The sequence below is a fragment of the Meleagris gallopavo genome, chromosome 8 (assembly GCF_905368555.1).
Source record: "Meleagris gallopavo chromosome 8, MGAL_WU_HG_1.1, whole genome shotgun sequence".
Taxonomy (NCBI): domain Eukaryota; kingdom Metazoa; phylum Chordata; class Aves; order Galliformes; family Phasianidae; genus Meleagris; species Meleagris gallopavo.
In genome coordinates, this window is record NC_139411.1 from 15,399,160 (window position 1) to 15,414,789 (window position 15,630).

The 15,630-nt window shown below is 40.2% G+C and overlaps 1 protein-coding gene across 2 annotated transcripts; it reads left to right on the plus strand.

Annotated features, from left to right (window-relative positions):
• Positions 1-268: 268 nt before the first annotated feature.
• Positions 269-15,382, plus strand: MYOZ1 (myozenin 1). Of its 2 annotated transcripts, XM_010714389.3 has the most exons (6): positions 269-465; positions 2,544-2,645; positions 3,907-4,088; positions 12,431-12,665; positions 13,788-13,944; positions 14,812-15,382. In XM_010714389.3, exons 2-6 carry the CDS (start codon positions 2,570-2,572, stop codon positions 15,041-15,043), a joined length of 882 nt encoding a protein of 293 aa, XP_010712691.1. In that variant the 5' UTR covers positions 269-465; positions 2,544-2,569; the 3' UTR covers positions 15,044-15,382. The 2 variants fall into 2 exon arrangements, with proteins under 2 accessions (XP_010712691.1, XP_010712692.1); XM_010714390.3 differs by lacking the exon at positions 2,544-2,645 and having other exon boundaries at positions 270-465.
• The last annotated feature ends 248 nt before the right edge of the window (positions 15,383-15,630 follow it).

The window sequence follows — 15,630 nt, forward strand, 5'->3', positions numbered from 1 at the left end:
AGGCCTTACTGAGAAAAAGGATATTGAGAAGCTATTACTAAAATGCAATAGAAGGAAGGGAAGAAGAGGAATGGCATATTGATTTGAACAGAAGAGAAGGAGTGAGGCCTGTCCTTCCTAAGTACTGCAGCAGGGACTGCAGGAGGCCCAAGGAGCAACCTTTTCCTTTCCCCTCTCCTCAGGGCTTGTGGCGGTGCTATCTGAGACTCTGCACTCTGAGCTGTCAGTTATTAATAACCTCAGGATGCCTGTGCAGACAGACTTCAAGAGTCAAATTCACAGCACTCTGCATCAGCACTTTGTGCTGGGCAGAGCTTGCCTGCACCCAGGAGGCACCCTGGGTGAGTGGGGCTGCTGGACGAGCCTCCCCAGCAGTATCCACAGACAGGCTGGGAGGATACGGCCCACTGCTGAGCTGTGGGGCAGGTGCATGAGCTGATCTGAACGTGGCACTGCAAGCCTGAGGTGAGTTGACCTGGAAAAAAAAATAATTTAGAGTAGGGGCTGGAGAGGGTTATGATTAGTTTGGTTTGTAGCAAAAACAACCAAATGACTGCTGCAAAGAGTCGTGCAGGAAAAGGCAGAACAATTGCTCAAGGGAGAAAAGAGTAATTGTGGCCCATTGTTTATGTATGGGATAGCAGGGAAGATGAGGACTGAGGCTCCAGCAGCATCCCATGATGGGGTAGCAGGAAGAGCAGTAGTCACGGTGTGGATTTGGGCCCTGCCAATACTGAAGACTGCTGCCACTTTCCCTATGCTAAACTCATTCCATGTGGAAGGTTTTTCACTCCTCAGTCCTGATGGATCAATGAGGGACAGCAGAAAGGGACAGGCTGTTCCTTGGGAATTAATGTGCTGGAGGGGCACAGCTCCCTAACGGTGCCAACCCTTCCTGTCTTGCCCCAAGAAATCCACATTTGGGGCATGCAGACGATTTCCCTCTGTTTTGCCAGTCTTGTGGCCCATTAGATGGGCTGTAACCTTCCAACTCCTAACTCTTGGCAATATTGCCCCTTTCCTGTCAAATAAGACCTCCTTCTTTTATATAGCCAAGCAGATGTCCGCCTGCTCGAGGAGAATGTGCAGCGCGTGCTTTATGGCTGCACCTGCTCACATTTGCTTAGGGAATATGCCTGGGTGGGCTCTTCTACAATGTGAACTACACTGGCAGCATCTCAGTAAAGAGAAAAGCTTGGAAATCAGAGAGGAAAACAAATAATCTGAGAGAGTATCTGGCAATATGATTGGAGCTGGCTTAATGGGGCTGGGCTTTCAGTTATTGTTGCCACCTCATCACAGGAAAATCGTGTTGCAAAAGGAGCAACGGTGGAATAAAACTGCAAAATACATGGAAAATAAAAATGTCTCAAGCACAACAAGGGCAGTGCGCAAACTCCTGGAGCTACTTCTTTGCTTGCTAGTTTATATATATAACTATATATATAGTTATATAAATATATCTCATAGTTCAGTGTCTTCTGCTCTGAAATTTTAAGCAAGTAAAGCTGCAAGGACAGAGATGATCAGTTGCTACATTCTCTTGCTGAAGCCAATGGATCGTTACCTGTTTATATTTCCACTGCACTGCATTATATGAGGATGTCTCCCTGTATGCTGTTGTTTGGGCACTAACAGTGCTAAAGTAAGGCAAGATATTAGACCTACTTATGTCATGCTATGTTATGTGTGATAACCCCCAAGAGAGACTGAAGCTGCCTGAAGTGGAATTACTGAGATTTCTCTGAGCTTTCCCTGACTTTAAAGTACTTTTATCCCATCTGGGGACAAAGATGGAAAATAGGGTACAAGACGAAATTTCCCTTTGCCTCTCCTCCCACCTCCAAAATGATACATGATAAGATCAATACATAAGATAAAGGCGCAACTGACTTCAAACAACTTGGACAAACAAGTTTTGCTTTAATAGGTTTGCCTGTGCCTTCTTTCTCCATCCCTCCTGCAACAAATCAGAATGACATAGGGTTTTTCGTTTGTTTGTTTTGCAGGAATTGTGGTATAGTGGGCTTCTGAATATTCTAATCATCATAAAACTGTCAGAACATCCAAACCAAACTGGCACTTTATTCAAAATGCTCCCAGATAACCCATGGACAGACTGAATATCTTTAGCCAAAAACATATATAACCTCCAAACGATAACTGCATGGTATTATAGCATGTTATGACAAAGCAATTTTTCAAACTGATTCTTTGTTACTGCAGCACAACAAGGTAACAGAGTACCACTGTGGCACATCTGTGCTGGGAGACTGCCACATTGCAACTATAATGTCTATTTTGGATGGAAATTGCTATGTGGTGTTGTTGCAATGCTTCTGCTGTGACCTGTTGCTGTATTTTGTGTCCTAATGCAACGTCTCCAAAGAATACCATAATATTCTGCTCCTTCATGCAGATGGGACAGAATAGAACCTGTGTGTGAAATGAAGACCATGTGTCTCTTAACTGTAGATGGCAACTAAAAGATAGGCAAAAGATACCTTTCCAGTGTTTCATTCTCCATTTCCTTGTGTATTTAGAGCAAAGCAGAGAACTCTTTGTGGGAATGCCCCTTGCAGGGACTCCTGCTCCTCTTAAAAGGAAAAAGCCCACTAAACTCATTGGGAAGCTGACACACGAAGGTAAGATATGCAAAACTGCACACATGAGAATTGCTTGGATCTCAACCTGAATTTCAGCTTTCAAAATTTCACACTCTACATGACTGAAATCCTATGGCAAGATACGCATTGAACATAGGAGGAGGCAAGGCCCCAGATATTATTAAAGCTGAGTCTTCAATCACAACATATTTTGTAACTTCCTCTTAAGCACTTCATATACACAGTACCTATGTGAATGGAAAGAGAATATTATCTTTTCCAGGCATTGATGCTGCAGTGTCTTACTTATATTCCATGTTAATCTCTTTCTTAGAATCTTTGCCTCTAATTTATTTTTCCTCTTTGTGAGATAATTCCTTTGATTCCAGCATTTATTTGTGGAAAAAGACAATTTCTCTCAGTGGGGGTAACAGCAGAAAGAATGTAACTCAGGACACTTTTCTTTTTACAGAAAACATGAATATTGAGTAGGTGGCATTTAACTGACATAATCTCTTTACTTTTAACAGCATGGGGAATGCTTTTGGAGGTTTGGAAAAGTAGTAATTCAGTGCTGCCACTTCCTTCAGGTCCCCAAAAGGACTGTAGAAACTTCTGTATTAGGGTACATGTATTTATTTCTCTATTTTTCCCCAATCTTGTAATGAAGTAAACGAGTAAGTTAAAATCCAACTTCCAGTTAAAGGGCATTTCCTCCTGTTCTAGAAAACAGTGTCATATAGAACTGGCTTGCTAAAAAAAAAGGAAATTTCTCTAGAGAACATCTATTAATATTAATATATTAATAACCAATGTTATACCAGTTTAATGATGAAGATTTATTTTGTTGTGAATGAGAAACTGAGGCAGATAAGTGGTTCAATCCTTGCTTAATAATAATAAGAATAGGGGAAAAAAAAATCAAACATAAGTAAAGTTGCTTGGTTCCGGATGGAGGACTCTAGCTGCATTTATGGAAGACTTTTATACTGAAAATGTTTGAATCCATAACTTTGACAGAGAATTGGTGGTACGAAATTACATGGAAAACAAGTTACCTAGTTATCAGCATAAGTCTTGAAGAGAAGTTCAATCATTTTGCCTTTTAAAAATTCCCCTTAGAACAAATGAACAAAAAGATACAATAACATCATTAAATCTTGCCACGATTTCAAGATAATGTTTAAATGAAAGTTTCCTAAAAAAGTTAATTTAGATGAGAACTTGGCTGCTTTGAAGCAACATACAAGAGACCTGGAGCAGAGCACTTCTTAACATGTCCCATTTGTATGTTTTGTAGTCATGCCGCAAGAGGTGACCAAGCTGAACCTGGGGAAGAAGATCAGCATCCCCAGAGATGTGATGCTGGAAGAACTTTCTCTCCTCACTAACAAAGGATCCAAGATGTTCAAATTACGTCAACTGAGGGTGGAGAAGTTCATTTATGAGAATAACCCCGATGCCTTCTCTGACAATTCTGTGGTAGGTTGGAAATTAAAACTGCAAAGCTGTTCTGTGCATCAAGGGGGAACAGGAACAGAAGGTTCACAAGCTCTTTTCTTTCTGCCTCTATGCATACGGGCAAAGAAGTGCAGGAAAAAAAACCCAAACAAATTAGATGAACACATGTTTTTTGTTTCACAGAATCACAGAATCACAGAATGGACAGAGTTGGAAGGGATCTCAAGGATCATGAATCTCCAACCCCCCTGCCACATGCAGGGCCACCAACCTCCCCATTTAATACTATACCAGGCTGCCCAGGGCCCCATCCAATCTGGCCTTGAACACCTCCAGGGACGGGGCATCCATAGCCTCTCTGGCAGCCTGTTCCAGCACCTCACCACTCTCTCTGTAAAGAATTTCCCTCTGGCCCCTGATTATCCAACCTAAATCTTCCCTCCCTCAACTTAAAACCATTTCCCCCTGTCCTGCAGTTATCAACCCTTTCAAAGAGTTGATTCCCCTCCTGTTTGTTTCTTTTGGCAGCAGCTTTAGTTTTCTTCTGTGAATAGTTTGGTATCATGCAAACAGCAGCATGGGAAAACACAGTACTGAGTGACGAGGGAGGACTGTATGTTTATCAGGCATTCAGAACTGCACAGGGTGCTGTACCCATCCCCTTTTCTCTTTGCAAGATGGAAGTGATCCAGTCGAGTCTGACTTCAGCAACAGTGGGTGAGGTTCTATTTTTAGCCTTGGATACAATTTTATTCCTCCTACAGGGCACAGTACCCTTCTTGCTTCTGCACAAAATTCCATAAATGAAAATTCAGATAGAAATTTCCAAGATGACATTGCAATTTATTCAGTTTATTTGCTGGAAGCTATGAAGGGCTTTTTTCTAGTGTGTCTTCCTATTAGATACAATGCCTTTTTTCCTCTTCCCCATGAGTTAGTTCTTTCATTTAACCTTTCTTCAGTTACTTGCCTGAAGTAAAGTCTTCTGAAGATATTGAAAACTCTTACAAGAGGAAACTCTCCTTTTACATAATGTTAGGAATTCAGTAAAACAACATTTGGATGCAGCATCTTATCTTCTGATGCTCTTTAAGCTTTACTTGGTGGTACAATTTTGTCCCTTTGTGGCATCTGTTTTCCAGTCTTGGAAAACTTGAGCAAAAGATGAAAGTCAAGCTGAAGAAAATGTTCAACCAAAATAATAATAATAATAATAATAATAATTAAAAAAAAAAAAAACACTTTTATTTAGCTCTCTGATATTTTCAAAAGCAGCTAGTAAATCTTTGTATTTGACTCCCAAAACTGACAATCTGGGAAGCAGGATGTGGAAAGATGTCTGAAAAGAATCATTAACATTGTCACAGTATTATGTGGATTATAGATCATGGATGACAGATGAGAGATACAGCAAAAATATATCATGCTGCTGAACTGTGGCAGTTTCTTCACCTCTTGGTGCCTTAAGGCAGTTCAATCAGCTCTCTTAGAAAAGATGTGAGAATGAACAGTGTGTTGAACTCTGGACTCTGCAGATGGAAATCCTAGAGAAATGCAAGCTGTTTTTATAAATACTCAGCAATCCCAGAGCTCCTAGAATGTATTGAGGGCCAAGTTCCTATGTCAGAATATGAGGGTTGCTGCAGTGAGGATGGCAGGAGGAGTGAGAAAATAAGGTGAGGGAATGAAAAGACTGAAGTCCAAATGTGCAAAAATTTGAAACTGTCACACAGGGGTCTCCAATCAGAGAAATACAGCATGAGTATACAACATGAGTTGTGATAAACTAGCTCAGAATTGGATTTGCAAAAACAGAGGTACTGAAGTTAACAGAAATACTGGGTCTCTCCAAGACTTACACTACAAAGGCTGATGACAATCACTAATTCTCTTTTAACTGTTTTTATTTTTTCAGTAAGTTTATTCATTAATCTGACATTCATTCCATACCCTTTCTGCAGTGAACCTCTACCTTTATTCTGAAAGAACATCCATACTCTTCTGCTCTTTGAGTAAATTTGCTGTGGAGAAATGTATTTGGGAATTAGACAAGGCCTTAAGAAGGCTAGGATTTTCTTCATGGCTTTGCTATGGGAACAATGGTAGGGTCTCCAAAGAGCAGCTGGTACTCCGCGTTAAAATCCTCTATGATTTGCTTTCAGGGCTACCTTTTCTCTACACTGACAGAGCAAGTAACAAATCTCTGTTGGTCAGTGCAGGAAGACTTCAATCTGCCATACTGCCCTTGTCTGAGGCCATTTTAATAGGACCACAAACATAATTGTTACCATTTGCTGGCTGCCCTGTGCACTTTGTGCAAGGACTCTGCCAGACCGCATCCATTGCCTTTGTAGATGACTGTTCTAATCATCACAGCCAGCACAAATTAGCACCTCAGCTGGCAGCCAGAGCAGCAAGAAGAAAACCTGAGTGATCTCAACAACAGAGCCATCCCCTCAGAGGGTTGGTTGCTATCAGGCAGCTAGATAAAGGCAGCAGATCTGTGGCCTCACTGTTATCTTCCAAGCCATCAGGAAAATGCCTGACCTCTGCATCAAATCACTTTATCAAAAAAACCTTCTGATTGCACTATTTGATTAGCAATCTGGTCCCTTTCTTTCTTGCTCCTGGCTTTGCTCCAAGGAGGATTAAAAGAAGGGTTAAATGAAAAGGAACAGTGAGAGGAAGATAACAACAGAGTAGAGAATACCTACTACTATTACCAGTCACTTCCTCCACCCAGCTAATTTTCATGTTCTTTGCTACTCATCCCTGAGTAGTTATTTTGCCTTCAAGTTATGAAGGGATTTAAAGCTGGTGCTGTGTTTTTTTGTTTTTTTATCACGGATTTCTTAACGGTCTTAGAAAGTTCCCAGGAAACACTCATCAAAGCAAAGCAAGAAAGGGTTGGAATGGAGTACAGATGATTTCATTCCCTTCAGAAAAAAAGATTAACAGCAAGGTAATGTAATATAAAAACAAGACAAAGTGAAAGGTTATTAAAAATAAATCCAAACCATATAAGGGTTTCCAGAACAGCCTGTGCTATGGCCATAAACCTTCCTCACAAGGCGAAAGATCTCAGCAGTCATGTCATTGATCCACTCTCCTGCTTCCATCCTCCACCTCCTTTTCCTCATCCACTCAAACAACCACACAGGGCAATCAGATCACTCTCCTTATTTCTAGCAGATAAAACATACATATTGCATGGGCATGAATTTCAGATAGCCCATGTAAAAGAGAACATGTCATTCTCCCTCTTATCACTGCTACATGTCCATGCATCCAGCTAAAGACAAACTGTAGCTACTACCACAGTCAAAAGGGTTGAACATTACCAACGTGAGCATAATGAAATGCTTTACCTACTGTGCATCAGTCCTCAATATTGTGCCTCTTCTCTTGAAAATATACAGTATATAGGGATGTTTTTAGCAAGAACTGAGCTTGACATTTTTAGCACACTGACATCCTGACAAACAGGGAGAGCTCTTGTCATGTTCTCCCTGTTTGGTACCATACTGGAGATGTGCAGGAACTACGATTCATTCCAAGTCTTAGAGAATATTATCAACCTCACTGTGGAGTTGCAAGGTGCAGTTAGTTATTTACTACAGAACACTGCAAAATTCTAGTTAGCTATGTGCTCGATTGCCATAACATTTGTCAAGTCACTACAGGAAGAAAATACTTCATTCATTATTTTAAAAATGAAACTGAGACAGAGAGGGTCTCAGTCCTACCTCTGGATCTCCTAAATTGCACTTTTCTGCTCGGAATTAGAACAGCAGTTCACAGACCTTTTCTCCACATCATAATATTTATATTTTTGTCCTCAAATACATCAACATCAATTGAAACTACACTTTTTAGCCCTGCAGCCCCGCTTATTTTTACCCTTACTCTTTACAAAGTCCCACCTCTGCTTTCAGAAACTTTATGAAAGACCTTCTTGGTATCATTAGATGGGAACTTTGTTTTGAAAACAAAACCATGGTTATGCTTTTTGGATGTTGCTGTTATGATATCTCTTCCAGTGAGACCCCTTAAAAACAGTTTTTCTGCAAGTCAAAATTTGTGGTCTGATTTGGGCGATATGTGGAAAATATGTCTTAGAGAAGGATGTGATTTGTGTCTACTTTTTTGCTGTTTCAGTTTTGCCTACCACATCTTAAATTTGAACCATTTGTGGGGTGGAATAACCAATATCTGTGTAGACAATTATCAGTTGTAATGCATCTGAAAAAAAAAGAATACCCACAAACATAAAAACCCACCTTAATATACTCTCAGCACAGCCCATTAGTTATAGTCAAGGCAGTTCCCACATCTTGGCAATGTCTGTGTGAAGACAAGCTGAACATGTGTGGGCAGGTAGTTTCTGCTGGACTTCAAGTCAGGAGGTCTCTTCAGATCAGCTAAGATACCAAAGGTGAAACAAAACATAGGAATTGAAAAAGGGTTAAAGAACTGGATTACTGTTCTGTATTTCTTTTGCAGCTTAACAAGAACCCAGTGGAGTAAGAAGAAGTGACAGGTAGAAAATGGAAATGATTATGTTACAATGCCTAAAATGGTGCATCACAGCAGACAAAAATACACTAACAGCCTGCCTCACAGATCTCACATGTGAAACGGACAAACATTATATAACATTTCAAGGAAAGTATAAGGGTGGAAGAACAGGAGAGTGACCATGCAGCTACTTGGCTTGTGTCACAAGCATAAACTGTTGGCTCTCTTCGCTTTTTAATGTATGTACTTAGTGGAATGCCAAAGAAGATCACTGGAGGTAGGTTTTAAGTGAAAATATTAGGAAAAACACTCTTTTTAGAAGTCTGTTCTGCTGGGAATATTAAACCCCTTCGACAAATCTTACTGAATAAGCTGAGAGATAAAAAACTCCAAGGGTGTGACATGAGTGGAGTGAGCCAGTTGAGATATAACTTTTATAATAAAATGAGGCTTGCTATGCTGGAATTGGATTGGTGCAGAAGACCTAAAGGAAGACTTAGAGTCCCCATTAATTCCTAAACTATATAAGAGTGAACATGAACTCTGATAATTTCTTGTTCAAGAGGTAATTGGCATGGAAAGAGTAGAAAGGCAGAGAGGAAGACGCATTGTTTCTCCACAGCAGTTTGTTGGAGCACTGTGAGAAAAGTTTAGACAGAAATTCAGAAATTCAGAAACTCAATTGCTTTCATCCACAGAGAATATGTAGAAAGGATGATAAAAAACACATAAATAAGATATTTAAAAAAATATGTAGCATTAAATATAAACTAACATAATTTAGATGGGTAAAATCAGACAGTGAAGTGAAAAATTATTTGCATAAAGTTAAAAAGCAAGTCAGAAATAGAGCTGGAAATAGAAAGCAGGAGCTGAACCAACATAACTGCCTCTTGGGGGAACACGATTAAAAAATTAAAACAGCTTAAGATACTTTAACACTGAGTTTACTTTTTATATTCATCCTTTTATAAAAAGTGAATCACAGGCTTAAGGCTTTGCAAAACCAAATTAAGGACTGGCAGACACCCCTTTACCCTATGTTTTCATAAAAACATCAGGCAATCTTATCCAGTGATCCCTACTCTCATATACAAGCGTCTAAATTTTAAATCAGCCATCCTACCATAAAGGAACATTGGAGTGGCTGCTACTGAGAGGACATAGTCACAGTAACTTCAGAAGTGTTAGTAACCACATAGGCATCAAGTCTTTGGGAAGCTCTTTATCACTGAGGTGGAAATAGAAACACATATGTTGGCCTCAATCATTCTCTTTAGGGCACAGCAAGGAATTGACGGGAAGCACACGGTGTCTCCTCCCGGGGACTGCCTGCAGTGACGTCAGGGCATTGAGATACTTAGAGATCTCAGCTCCATTAGCTGGATCATCTTTCATCATCTATTTTTCACGAGACACATGCAGCAGTCCTAGAGAATTCAGAATTAATTTGATCCAGGCACTCAGCCTGCAGAATCAGACTCCCGCTAGTGCTAGGGGCTTCAAAGACACGAGCACAAATTGTTTAGGTGAGCCAGGAGACTGTGCATCACATGAAGTTTCCACAACTGTTCTTTTCTTAGGGCAAATCTAGGGATGCATAAGGACTGGGACAGTTTCCTACCTCCTGCAACACTCAAACAGAGTTAGCCACACCACAGCACAGAAGGACTGTGATCTGTCCCCAGGGCCAAGAGAAAAGGTTTATCAGCCTTCTCAATTGACACTCTTGGGCTTTTCTCCTGGAACTTCCACCAACAGGATCAGTGAACCCTGCGAGGTGACTTTTATGATGTGAATGTGCATCTTGAATATGCAAGTTGCTACCAATGGCACAAGCCATGCATTTCACCCAAATGAAAGCCATAATTCTCTCTGAACACCCTGACCAGAGACCAAGCTGCACTTACTAAACTTTGTCTATGTCAAAGCTCTGCTCCAGAACTCAAGATTTCAAAAAGATAGATCGCCTTTGCCTTCTATTATATAATACATTTTCCTATAAATTTGATTTAAGATAGTCCATTGTGGTAGCCAGAAGTAAAGAAAACAATTTATTCTAGTAGGTGAGTAGAGTTGGGGTATTACATGGAAAATGGGTCTTTCCTATCTGAATGGTTACATCTCCTGAACACAGGATGTTTTCCTAATGGGTCAGTGAAGAATCACAAAGTAGGCTGAGACTCATCAAACTAATTTAATTTGCAGATAAGTAGGATTTAACTGTGGCTTTCCTGAGGCAGACTTTGTGTTTCAGAAAATTTCACTTCTGTTTAGTGGTAATACTGCAATTTATAATAACACAAGATGGCAATGATGCCCATTCCTGGTCACACCAAATACTGCTGTTGTGCACAAACTCAAATAAGCTCATTTTACTGTGGTTCAGGTTGTCCTTATACTCCTAATTCTTTCTGACCCTTTTTTCCCCCCTCTTTTCTCTCCTTTTTTCTCTTCTTCTTTTCCCCAGAAAAGTGAATGTAAGTTAGCACAGGAAAAGAAAAATAAGCATTTAATTCTGAGGAAGGGCATGCAGCGTCGGTGAAACTTGAAGGAAAATCCTGCTTTGAAATTATGGAGCATATCAGTAGAAGTATTAATCTTCCATATCTATTAAGCTTTTGAGAGTAACCTCATTCTGACCCCTACCCCTCAAAAAAAAAAAAAAAAAAAAAAAAAAAAAAATCCTTGTTTCAGCTTGCCTTTTTACAGTTACATAGCTCCCACACATAATTGAACAGATTGCCCTGCTAGATCCTGTGTACAGCTTAAGCTTCACATTCACAATCCTCTCCCTTCTCAGTGCTTCCTGACATTCAGGGGAACATTATCTACTCTGTTCCTAAAAAGGGAATTCCCTACAGCTAGGAGAAGGACGGACAGTCCCTAAAGGCCCTGGGGGCACCAGCTCTGCCACTTCAGCCTGCAGCTGGCTCCCTGCCTGGGTTGCAGCCTGGTGACCTGCTGTGAAACCCTGGACACTGTTCCCGGAGACGCACGGAGCAGAGGGTTAGATAATTCTTCTGCCTAGAGCCTTGTGAGGTTTTTACTTCTCATCTATTTTTAGATGACCGAACAGCTGGCCTTGGAAGCCTGTTTACAGCCTGGAAAGCTGCTTTTTGCTAAACTGTACTAGGTGTAAGAGCCCTGAGAAAAACTTAACCCCTTGGGAGCTCTCAGATCAACACTTTTGTCTCCCAAGGACTGCCCATGAAGCAGAACTGCAGCATAAGGAATGACAGATTCAGTAACCTTCAGCTTTATTTCTGGTATGTTTGCATACTTGTAGCCTATCCTCTACTCCAACAGAAAAGACATAAACCAGGCTTCTAGCTCTTTAGTTTAAATCTCAATGTATAAATACCTCCCCATGCCAACTTTCATATATATGGAAAACAGCCATACTGGCGGTTATCTGTCAGACTTTTGTATTGCCACAGGTATCCTGCTGCTGTTGTGCTTTCTAATGCTTAGCTCCCACACGAAACAATTTCCATCTCTTGTCCATTTTGCTTTTCCACAACTTGAACAGTGTCTCTGTTTGAAGTTTTACCTTCTCTGGCAAAAGCTGTTATTTCCTTCTGTATTTGATATAGATTACTGCTGGGGACAGTACACAGAACCGCCCATTTGAAAGTGTCCTTCAGTTGTCCATGTTGCTAAAACTGCTTCTAAACTGAATAAAGAGAATAACTCACACTAAGTTCTGCCATTGGTTTTGTAATCAGGACAAGGCTGGTTAGAACCCCGGGAGTCAGGGGTTTGCATTCTGTGATTGAATCCTGCAAGTGTGAGTAACCAATCTCCTGTAACACAAAATTCTACTCTCTTTTCTCTTGCCCTAGGATCATTTTCAGAGGTTCATCCCATCAGGAGGGCATTATGGAGAAGATGCTCATGGTTATGGCCACGGGCGGATGGTAGGAGGAGTGACAGCAGGGCAGCATGGCTCCAGTAAGCAGCACTACTCCACCGTTCCTCCTAGGCCTGGAAGTAAAGGAGGTCCTGGAAACAGCGAAGGGGAGCATGCAGAAAAATCTGCTGGAAGTGCTGGAGAAGGAGGTCACGGTACTGAGAAAGGCAAGTATCTCTCTGCAAGAGCAAGAAATAGATAAAGGTATCAGAGCTTGGGGGAGTCTTACTCTTAGAGACAAGTAAATGAAATTGACTAAAAAAAAACCTGTATTGCACTGCAAAGTTTGAGATGTTTTGATTGAGTGTTTCCATGTTGCTCATTATAAACAAAAAGCAGAAATACCTGCCTTGATTGAACCAAAGAAATGATGAGAAAATCCTGAGTATTTAAGGTTAGTAAGCAATATGCCTGTAGAGCATGAGCTAAGACCTTTCCTTTGAAGGGTTTCACGTTGAACACTACCGGAGACAGTAAGAGTAGCTCTTTTAGCTCAGTAAACTGACCTGACACGTCAGCCTTGAGTATATCAATCCTAACTTCAAAATAAGGTCTTCACCTGAATGAACAGCACGTTTTGGGTAAAATTAAGAAAGAAACAGCAATATTTCTAAATGTTATCTACTTATCATCACTTAAAGCAATATCTCTATGAGGCAGAATATCTTCCACTGATTTTAGTCCTGATGTATTTTTATCTTCCACTGAGTTTCACCGGAAGGCTCCAGAATCAAATCCCTTGCATGAAAATCAGCAGATGAAGTAATTATTTTAACAGTTCTAATGGCATTTTAACAACAAAAAGCAAATTTGCTTGGGAACTGTGAATAGGTACCATAAGAGACCAACTACTTTGGGTGACTTGTAAAATCCAAGGTTTTCCATTTACATCCTGGAAGAATGTCCATTTTATATCAAATCTGGCTTTTGTACTTCTGGATATCCCTCTGAGAAAGAAATCTGTGAAACTAGATAGCATTTTGTCTTTCCCAAGAATTTTCCCTGAAATAGAGAAAGAGGTGAGGGTTTTGAGCATCCAGAGGGAACAATGAAAATATAGCTTTCAAATATTTCAACACTGTGCTTTAAAACAAATTCCTGGGTAAGTGGCTCTTAGACTGATACATCTGATTTTGTGGAAAGGGACAGAAGTAGCTCATAGAGAAATCTAACCATACATTCTGGGTGCCTCAGCTTCAATGGCAAGATAGATTTTCAATAGCAAGAAAGGTGTGGTATTTGGGGCACTTGTCATCTAATTAGATGGTTTTACTTTCATCTGTTTACAGATGGAAAATCAGGAGGCAAAAAACCTCTGCTTAAAACTTACATCTCCCCCTGGGAACGAGCAATGGGTATCAGCCCTGAGGACAAAAGTCAATTGACCATTGACTTACTATCATATAGTCCCAAAGCTGATTTCCCCCATTACAAGTCTTTTAACAGGTAAGTCTTCTGGGATATAGAATTCCATTTACTTTGAACGAAAATAACAACCACAATAGTTTGGGGCATGGTTCTCCTGTGTTATGCAATGTAAATTAGTATTAGTTGCATGTCATTTTACTAATTGCAGTCTCCTGTGGGTGAAAAAATTGGAGGCCTTTAAAGAGAAGATACACTAAGAACTAGAGATTTTAATTCAGTTTATAGACCTAGGTAGCAGGATAAGAGGACTTTAATACTATTTCCCTTTCTTTCTCCTCACATTTGGCATGCCACTGCTTATTACTGTAGCTATTTAAAGTTCAAGAGTTCAGAAAAAAAACTCAATATCAGAAGCCATATACTTGCCAGTACTTCAGATGAGAATCAGGATCTTCCTGCTGCTTCTGGTAAGAACTGAAAGTTTGTAGTGAATTGAAAGTTTAATAGATTGTTGCTATCTCTAGTGCAGCAACAATCTTATGTTAACCTCTCTATGGTTTGCACTTACTTTTGTAGCTTTAAAACATCAGTACCTAGGAAATAACAAGCCCCAGTCTTTTCTGCAGTAACACATCCTCTGCCTCCAGAACGTAAAGGATATCTTCAGGTGTCAAAGCTGTATGGTTTTACAGAGGCTTATGCAGCAGAAATTAAAGAAGTGCACAGGAGCAGAGAGGATTTGCTTCCCGTTTTTGTTGTGTTTTTTTTTTTTTTTTTTTTTTTTTAAGCACATAGACAATAGATATGTATGCTCTTGAGCAGGATTTGGTAGTTAATTGCAACAGCAGTAAAATGTACCATCTCAATGTATTTAATTCTTTATTTTCTAAATCCCCTCATTTACCTATGTTCTCTGCACTAAGTCCATTGTTTCTCCTTTGCCAGGACTGCCATGCCATATGGGGGTTATGAGAAAGCAGCCAAACGGATGACCTTCAAAGTGCCTCAGTTTGATATTTGCCCTTTGCTTCCAGAATCTATTGTGTTATATAATCAAAATTTCAGAAACAGACCCTCCTTCAACAGAACCCCAATACCTTGGATGCCTTCAGGAGAGTCCTCTGAGTACCATACCGACATCAATGTGCCAAGAAGTGGTGAAACAGAAGAGCTGTAAATCCCTACCCCAAAGTCCTTCTTTTTTTTTTCTTAGCCCTTTCTATTTGCAAGATGGTAGAAAGGAGCTGAAAAGTGCAACTCTAGTCCTGTGAGTCCTTTCTTTTTTTTTGCCCGTAGCCCCAACAAGTTCCTGGTGACTTCTAAGCTTAATGCTTGCTTTGGTGTTAATCCATGTCAGAAACAGTTTGAGGGAAAGGAGTTTTTTATTCACCGGGGCATAGAAGGGCAAAATTAGGAGTTTGTTTTCTGTTTAGCAATGCCAAATACTGTCTGTCTGCTTCATAATAAATTTGTCATATATTCACAAGTAATAAAACACCAAGATGAAATTAAAAAATTCTGCTTTTTCTCTTTAAAAATGCCACTGAATCAACTTGAGGATTAGCACTAACAAAAGATTCAGTCTCACAACAAGGCTGTTAGCGTGAGAAGAAAGGTCTGGGACAGTCATAAGACAGGCAGGTATAGATCAAGGCACGAAGGTATACATACATCCTGGTGAGTTGCATAAAGACCTTGGGTGGTGAGGAATGATGTGTTTGAGAGGAAATGATACAAGTAACAGCATCGGAGATAAAGTAGCAA

Excerpts from the sequence above, each read along its gene's own strand:
- MYOZ1 (XM_010714389.3), top strand. The coding sequence starts at position 2,570 with ATGCCCCTTGCAGGGACTCCTGCTCCTCTTAAAAGGAAAAAGCCCACT. Across the intron at positions 4,089-12,430 it reads CCTTCTCTGACAATTCTGTG|GATCATTTTCAGAGGTTCAT; the intron begins GTAGGTTGGAAA and ends CTCTTGCCCTAG. Across the intron at positions 12,666-13,787 it reads AGGTCACGGTACTGAGAAAG|ATGGAAAATCAGGAGGCAAA; the intron begins GCAAGTATCTCT and ends ATCTGTTTACAG.